The sequence below is a fragment of the Ochotona curzoniae genome, unplaced genomic scaffold, assembly GCF_017591425.1.
Source record: "Ochotona curzoniae isolate NIBS_2020 unplaced genomic scaffold, NIBS_Ocur_1.0 scaffold_4506, whole genome shotgun sequence".
Taxonomy (NCBI): domain Eukaryota; kingdom Metazoa; phylum Chordata; class Mammalia; order Lagomorpha; family Ochotonidae; genus Ochotona; species Ochotona curzoniae.
The window spans coordinates 79,386,615-79,395,039 of NW_024467119.1; the positions used below are offsets into that span (position 1 = coordinate 79,386,615).

Sequence of the window (8,425 nt, forward strand, 5' to 3'; positions counted from 1 at the left end):
CTGCCCTTCTGATCCTAGCTTCCTTCTAATGTGCACCATGGGAGGAAATAGTGCAGACCCAAGTGTGTTCATTTTTAACACTTATTTGCAGGTCTGGGTTGCATTCTCAGCTCCTGTCTTCCTCCTGGCCCAGCAGCAGCTTTTGCAGAAGTCTAGGGAGTAAATTGATATATGGTAGAAGTATTCTCTTGCTTGCTCTCTCTCTCTCTCTCATTCTCTCTTCCAAATGGAATAAAAATGAATTGTTTTAGAATGTTTATTGCCTTATGACAAGTCAGAGTAAGAACATTGATTAGTCTGAGAATATGACTTTTTGTGTTTCTCTAAATCCAGTCCATGTATCTCCTGTGATGTAAACTTAAGTTTCTTAACTTTATGAATCTGGTAGGTTGATATTTAAAAGATTTACCTTTATTTATTTGGAAGGCAGAGAGAGAGTCTTCCACCCATTATTTCACTCCCCAGATGGCCACAGCGGCTGGCGCTGTGCATCCAGGTCTCCCATGCAAATGGCAAAGGCACAGCACGTGGGCCATCTTTCACTGTTTCTCCAGGCACTGTAGCAGGGAGCTGGATCAGAAGCAAGTGCCAGGGACTCAAGCTGTGTTCTGGAATAGGATGTCAGCACTGCAGGCAGAAGCTTAAGTAGCTACACCACAATGCTGACCCTTGTTTTTCATTACTTTGTTGTAATATGGAGCTAATAAAGACTGTACAGGGTAGGTGTAAGAGTAACATATCTGGGCCCGGCGCGGTGGCGCAAGTGGTTAAGGTCCTTGCCTTGCAAGCCTGGGATCCCATATGGGCGCCGGTTCTAATCCCGGCAGCCCTGCTTCCCTTCCAGCTCCCTGCCTGTGGCCCGGGAAAGCAGTCGAGGACAGCCCAAAGCTTTGGGACCCTGCACCCGCGTGGGAGACCCAGAAAGAGGCTCCTGGCTTCGGATCGGCATAGTATCAGCCGTTGCCCTCACTTGGGGAGTGAATCATCGGACGGAAGATCTTCCTCTCTGTATATCCGCCTTTCCAATAAAAAAATAATAATAAAAATAAATCTTAAAAAAAAAAAGAGTAACATATCTGTCAGTGAAAAGTGCTGTCCACAAGTTAGTGTCTCCTGTCATGTTAGACCCAGTCTGCCAAAACTGACTCTGCTCTGCCTTGATCTTGCAAGCTCATCAGTTCTGACAGGCTGGCAGCTCAAATGCAGACGCCGAAAGTGTCATGGCTGGGGACTCCTTCCCAGAACATTTGACTTCTTGTCCTAAAGTAAGATTCGACTTTTCCCCCACCCCACTTTCCTAAGTCTCTTTCCCAGGCCAGCTAACTCCATGTGAAAAGCAACTCTCCTAAATTGACATTTTTTTAAAAGATTTATTTATTTATTGGAAAGTCAGATATACAGAGAGGAGGAGAGACAGAGAGGAAGATCTTCCATCTGATGATTCACTCCCCAAGTGACCACAATGGCCAATGCTATGCCAATCCGAAGCCAGGATCCAGGTCTTCCCATATGGGAAGAACTTCTTCCGGGTCTCCCACATGGGTGCAGGGTCCCAAGGCTTTGGGCCATCCTCGACTGCTTTCCCAGGCCACAGACAGGGAGCTGAATGGGAAGTGGAGCTGCCAGGAATAGAACTGGCGCCCATGTGGGATCCTGGCATGTTCAAGGCAAGGACTTTAGCCGCTAGGCCACGGCGCCAGGCCCCTAGATTGACCTTTGCCAAGTCAGATAGCCCTGTAAATCAGACTGAACAAACCAAGTAAACTGAAGGAATTCTGTTGTGTCCTATCGAAACTGCTCACACACTGACAGCGCAGTTATGGCAGTCCCTTACGGGAAAGGCTTACCACCAGACAGGTTTCAGACCTTGGAATATTTACATATGCATATTGAGGTACCTTGGGAATGAGATCCAAGTCTGAACATGACATTCATTTATATGTTTCACCTGCATCTCACACACTTGGGCTGAAAGTAATTCTATAGAGTGTTTTCAGTACGCCCTCATTCTGACTGATCTGTCACACAGAACTAGGTATGGAGCTTTCAACTTGTTGTGTCATGGCAATGCTCAATAAGTCCTATGGGTGGGGGTTAAGTGGAGTTTTGGATGCTCAACTAGTACCAAGGTTGCAAAAATTATTTTAAAAACTGTATTGCAACAGTGTTTCCTTAACTGTACTTCTTAATTAGTAGTGGCGAAGTCCTGCACACTCTTCTGAGGCATTTCAGGCAGAACTGCACGAAGGACATTGTGTCATTGCACATCATGCTGCAAGCCAGTTAGCAAAATTAAGCAGCAAGTGTAATGTTTAGATAAACTAGCACAACCAATTTTAGGCTTTATTAGGAGCTCCTTGCCAGTAAGCAGTGGTCACCTGTGCACAGGACTTGGGACGTCTCCTGCTGCTTTCCTAGGCCATTAGCAGGGTGCTGAATCTGAAGTGGAGCAGCTGAAACACAAAACAGCACCCCTATAGGATTCTGGTACTTGCACTTGGAGGATTATTAGCCTGTTGAGCTGCTATGCTGACCCCAAGTAAAAAATCTTAATCTTAGATTTGGCAGTTATAAATGATACACACAAATCATAAATTGTTGTAAACACCAATGAATTAAACTCTTTCAAAAATAAAATTGTTCTCAGACTCAGCAAGATGGCTCAGTGGCTAAATCCTTGTCTTGCAAGTACCAGGATCCCATAGGGGTGCCAGTACGTGTCCCAGCTTCTCCACTTCCCATCCAGCTCCTCGCTTCCAGCCTGGGCAAGTAGTGGAGGATGGTCCAAAAGCCTTGGGACCCTGCACCCACGTGAGAGACCCAGAAGAGGCTCCTGGCTCCTGGCTCCTGGCTCCTGGCTCCTGGCTCCTGGCTCCTGGCTTTACATAGGCTCAGCTCTAGCTATTGCAGTAACTTACAGAATGAACCAGCTGGCAGAATAACTTTCTCCGTTTGTCCTTCTTTATGTCTGCCTTTCCAGTAAAAATGAATAATTTTTTTAAAAAATAACAAAAGTATTCTCTTCAAAAGACAGTTATAAAAATGAAAAAGTGGAAGGAATTCAGGTCTTCATCAAAATTACCATATAGACCAAGTATCATCACATTTCCCTTTTTTAGGGATTAAAAGTATGGTCAGAAGAATGGGACATTGTAAATTGCAGGACATACAATGGCAACCACATTCCCTGCTCCCAGGATGACAGCAAAATTTTATCAGACTTTAACTGCCCACTGTGTGTTTTTCCTCTTACTCCTCCTCCCGCTCCTCCTCCACCTCTTCTTCTCCATTCACTCCCCTCCCACAGAAGGATTGCTTGTTGTTCCCGTTGGGATTTTGTTATTGTTGTTGTGCTTTTATTTTACCATGCATGAATCTACCATTTTAGCTGCAACATTTTTGAGCCTTCTGGGCCTCTGTGGCAGCTGTTCTGGGGTGTTCCTGGCAGTCATGTGTGTTGGTGCACACAGCCACCATTCATTTTCACTCCTGCGAAGTCCCATTGCATGAAGAAGTCATGGTTTATATAAACAGAAAAAGGGGGTGATTTTCCTGATGGGGTTTTTGGTGATGCATGTCTCGTGAAACACACATGCATGTGTTTCCAGGACAGATTTCCTGGGAGTTAAATTGCTATTCCACAGGGTATACATATCTTTCATTTTAATAGTTAATGCTATAATTGTACATATTCATATATCAGTCAGGGTATGAGTCATATCATTGTTTCTCCAATGTGAGGGGTACAGAGTGGAATCCTGTGTTAGATATAACTGGTCATTATTTCTTTTCTCCTCTGTAGTTATGTTATTTGTTCTTTTCAACTGTTTTCATTTTATTTGAAAGGCATAGAAACAGAGATAAGATAAAGTCCTCTGTTCACCTGTTCTCTCCGCAAGTGTCTGCAGCAGCCAGGGCTGGGCCAGGCCAAAGTCAAGAGGCTAGCTGAACCCAGTTCTCCCACATGGGTAACAAACCTGTGTGAGTGAGTCATGACTGCTGCGTTGCCGGAAGCTGGGAGGGAAGCAGAGCGGCCGGGCCTCAGCATGGCAGCAGGCAGTGCAGGCATCTCGAGCAGGGCTCTTCTCCCCTCTTCATTCTTTCTAGATACTGCTCTGGATGCATGTCCCTTTTTTTGTTACATATAATTCAGGGACCTTTGCCATGTTTGCAGTGACTTTTTGTGATGAAGAGAAATTCTAAATCTTAATGTTATTTATCAACCTTTTCCTTTGTAATTTATTACTTTTGTTGGCCTTAAGCAATGCTCTGTCTCTGAGGTCACTGGGGGCTTTCCACCCTCTGTCGAGCATAGCACTCTGGGAGCTTTGCTGTGACCAGCCCTGGTGACCTGAAGCCCAGTCACAGTGGCCGACGCAGCAGGGCAGCTCAGCCTTAGAAGACATTTTCAGAAACAGCTTACTAGTTGTGGGTATGATGCAGGGAATACTGATAGCACCCCACAAACATACATCTTATATCCTGGTTTTTTCACTTAACATCATATTTCAGAGATTTTAACTCATTAAAATTATTAAAGCTCAGTTTTAATGAATCGTGTATTGGATGAGACAGAGCATACTTTATATTTTCTTGCTGAGCATTGTGCATTTATAAATAAGACTTGCTAAAACAATTTATTCCTAAATCTCTGTGGTATTCTGCTTATTTCTCTGAGAAAAATTCATGGAGTTAGTGTTACTTGCCTGGAATGTGCTCTTGATATTATTAGATATAGTAAGCAGTTGAAATTAACAAAGTGTGAAAAAGCTCAGTTTCTGGGCAGTGTTTGCTATCATTTACTTGATCCTGTACAAAGAAATGCAGCATTTACTCCATGTTGCGTTAATGATGACCATTTTGTTATATGGTGTATGTGATTCTTCTAGTCCTTACATAGGCTCTGCCCTCCTCATATCTCGCATTAGTCTGAATGCACTGGTTTGAGGGGGAGTTGTGGTACATTTAGATCAAGCTCTCAGTCATATTTGGAAATGGTTAATATATTGGGATTGTCAGTCCTCAAAGGTTTATGGTCCTGCAAGGCATCATGTACTTGGTCTGTGTGGAGTACTTGCCCGTTGTAAAACTAGCTTTTCTTGAACAGGGATGCAGAATTTAGCTACAGGAAACAGTGCTAATGCTGATCTTGTAACCCCGCCCTGTCTGCAGGTGAAAGTGTTGCACAATCAGCTGGTCCTTTTCCACAATGCCATTGCCGCTTACTTTGCTGGGAATCAGAAGCAGCTTGAGCAGACACTTAAACAGTTCCATATCAAATTGAAAACGCCTGGAGTGGATGCCCCATCGTGGCTGGAAGAACAGTAAAACCACACCTGGAGAAGAACGTTGTACTGTTGTGTTTCTAAACAAACCTAGCAAGAATTAGGCAGAACTGGGGCAAGTGAGGAGGGGTGACAGTCATTGTAGTTATTCTTGCACAACAACTTTCGTTTTACCCTTTTGTCACACTAACGATTGAACTGCTAGATTTGATGGGAAGGTGGGCGGTTTTAATGTAAACCTAATTTCTATAATCTGAACACAATAATTGTCCCTTTTGAAATCCATTGGTATCGTGAGAGTTGATGGCTATTTCTGTAGTTTGAAAACATCTAATATAGATTTGCACTGACAAGACAGAACTGCAAGGATTTGGCCCCAAAAGTGCGGGCCAGCTGCAACTTTTGCAAAAGGAAGGTTTACATAATTTGTATCAATGTCAGATATTTTATATATGAATATTTTAGACATCCTTAAGAGATTCATTTTCATGTATTGTCTTAAAGAGAAAAACTATTTTGCAGAGGAAAGTTCTATGGTGTTCCTGCAGCATTCACAGGGGGCTGGCAGCTGTAAGGAATGACTGATTGGCTTGTAGGAATGTAGCACATATCCTTCCAGAAATGAACCCATACTGTTGTAATTTTGTTTAGACTTCTTTTGAAGATTCAGGAATCGTACAGTTGTTTCTGGGAGGCTCTTAAGATTAGGAATTTGTGAACCCAAAAGCCATTGGGCAGTTATATTAGCAATTTTTTTGATTTATAATGAAAACTGCCTGATATAATTTTGTTTTCTTTTTGTACCAGGTGGACTTGGGGATGGAAATTGTTGATGATTTCTGGAGTGGGAGTCATCTCAGAAAGCTAATGTTTGGGTAAATTCCATGTTGACGGAAGTGAATTCCTAGACAGCTTTCATTGACATATGTAACAATACCGTTTAAGCCTTAAATCACAGATATGTGCCTTCTCAGATAGAGTAATTCTCGGCAACCAATGTACATAATCCATTTAAAAAACCCTCTCAGATAATGTTTGATGTGTCTGTCGCTCCCTTGCAGAGGAGCACTGTTTATAAATGTTGTATTTCATTATACTCAATAAGCCACATTTGAAGTTTATGGTAAAATCAGCTTTTGAGTTTCATGTTTGGTTTTTTCTTCATTCCTTCTGAGGAATGGGAAGGCCCTAAGAGTTTTTTTTTTCATGTGAGCAATGGAAAAATAATGTTGGACAGGTATGTCACGAGAAGAAAGGGGAGTGGCAAGCCAATAAGTGCTGTTCCAGTGCTCAGCATGCTTGGTTTTGTGTCATCTGGTTGGTCTGTCGCTGTGACGTTCAGTAACGTGATAGTTTTTCAGTGTAAAATTCATTTGATTTTTGTCATAGGTATAAATTAATATTTTGGGAGATAACGCTTCACCTGTTCATTTTGTGTTAAAATTACTGTTATACATGAACTCTGTGAACTGTAAGATTTTGTTACATATGTTCAGATGCCTTTTAGATGGCTTTTTCATTAATATACCTGTCTTGAGTGCTTAATACAATGTAATGTGATTGTAAATCATAAACCTATTTTAAATCATTCCCTCCTGTATATTTGTACTCTGAGAGAGCCTTATTTTATTCTTGCAGCGGAGTTAATACTTGTGATAGTTCATTTACATTCCCCAGACTGTGCCTCTGGTGTGAATTTTGTATTCTTATTAAAAGTGTTTGCTGCAGTACTCTTCCTCTGGGCCTTCCTAGTTCTGTGGGACTTTTTGTTTCTAATTGGAGAGACAGAGGGCAGAGGGGTGGCTTCCATCATCATTTACTCCCCAGGTGCCCTGCAACTGTTAGGTCAGGGCCTCATTGAAACAAGGGGCCAGGGACTGAATCTGCATTTCCATATGAGTGTCAGGATCCCACCTGCTCAGTCCATCACAGGTGCCTATGACGGTACACGTTTTCTGTTCCAGACTTTTGACTCAATAGGTCATTATTTTCCCTCATTCTGCATCGCTTATGGAAGCTAAACATACCCAGTCTTGGGACATTTCGGTAACACTTGCAGCAAAGGAACTAAATACTTCCTGGATTGAAGCTCTGTCACAGTAAACTGATGTATCAGTGATCCCAGATAGTGGATGCATGAAAGAAATAAGTAAATGAATATATTAGCTAGTGGATTGTTTTCTTTGATAGGAAAGTAATTCATATTCATTATAGAAAAAAACCAGAAAATTTCATAAAACAATATCATAAATATCTTTCCAAGTAAATACTGCCTAACTCCCCCAAGTAGAGGTATTTTGTTTTGTCTTTTTTAAAGATTTATTTTATTTTTTTATTGGAAAGGCAGATTTACAGAGAAAAAGAGAGACAAAGATCCTCCATCTGCTGTTTCAGTCCTCAAGTGGCCTCAACAGCTGGAGCTGAGCTGATCTGAAGCCAGGAGCCCTTCCAGGTCTCCCACGTGGGTACAGGCTTCCAAGGCGTTGGGCCGTCCTCTACTGCTTTTTAAGTCCAGAATCAGGGAGCTGGTTGGGAAGTGGAGCTGCCGGGATAAACCAGCTCCCATATGTGATCCCGACAGTTGCAAGACAAGGATTTAGTCGCTGGACTACTGTGTCGGGCCCAAAGGTAGGTGTTTTGATGGCCAATGTATAAGCTCTAGGTTGAGTGTCCTTTGATGTATGTACAGTCATCTTTGCATTCTTAAAGTGATTATTGCCTTAGGTTATATTCCAGCAGTGAAACTGGGCCTCAAAGTATAAGCACACTTTTAAGGCTGTTTTATGTGTTGCTTGTTTATTTTTTAGAATGTACCCATGTATATCTCCAAGGAAGTACCTCAGTGCCTCTGTGGTGCATTTCAGGCCAGTATGCAAAATGATGAAATGTGTAGAACCAGCATGTATAAATTTTTTAAATTTTGTATTCTAGGTGAAAAGGGAAAAACTGACAAGAAGGTAGGTAAATTTTGAACAGTCAGGATTTGGAGAGTTTGGATGGAAATGGCTGCTTTTTTCATATTAAAATAGAAACTATTTTTTTAAATTACATATAATAGAAACACATTCAAGAAAATAAGAACACATGGACCCAGCGCCGTGGCCTAGCGGCTTAAGTCCTCACCTTGAATGCGCTGGGAT

General features: G+C 42.1%; 1 protein-coding gene across 6 annotated transcripts in view; it reads left to right on the forward strand.

The window, feature by feature from the left end:
- The window catches only part of ARFIP1 (ADP ribosylation factor interacting protein 1), a 125,530-nt gene extending 118,515 nt beyond the window's left edge, over positions 1 to 7,015 (forward strand). For all 6 annotated transcript variants that reach the window (XM_040966936.1, XM_040966939.1, XM_040966937.1 and 3 more), the window contains one exon: positions 5,173 to 7,015. In XM_040966936.1, coding sequence (XP_040822870.1) covers positions 5,173 to 5,328 — 156 coding nt within the window. In that variant the 3' untranslated portion in view covers positions 5,329 to 7,015. The remainder of the gene's footprint in view (positions 1 to 5,172) is intronic.
- Positions 7,016 to 8,425: the final 1,410 nt, after the last annotated feature.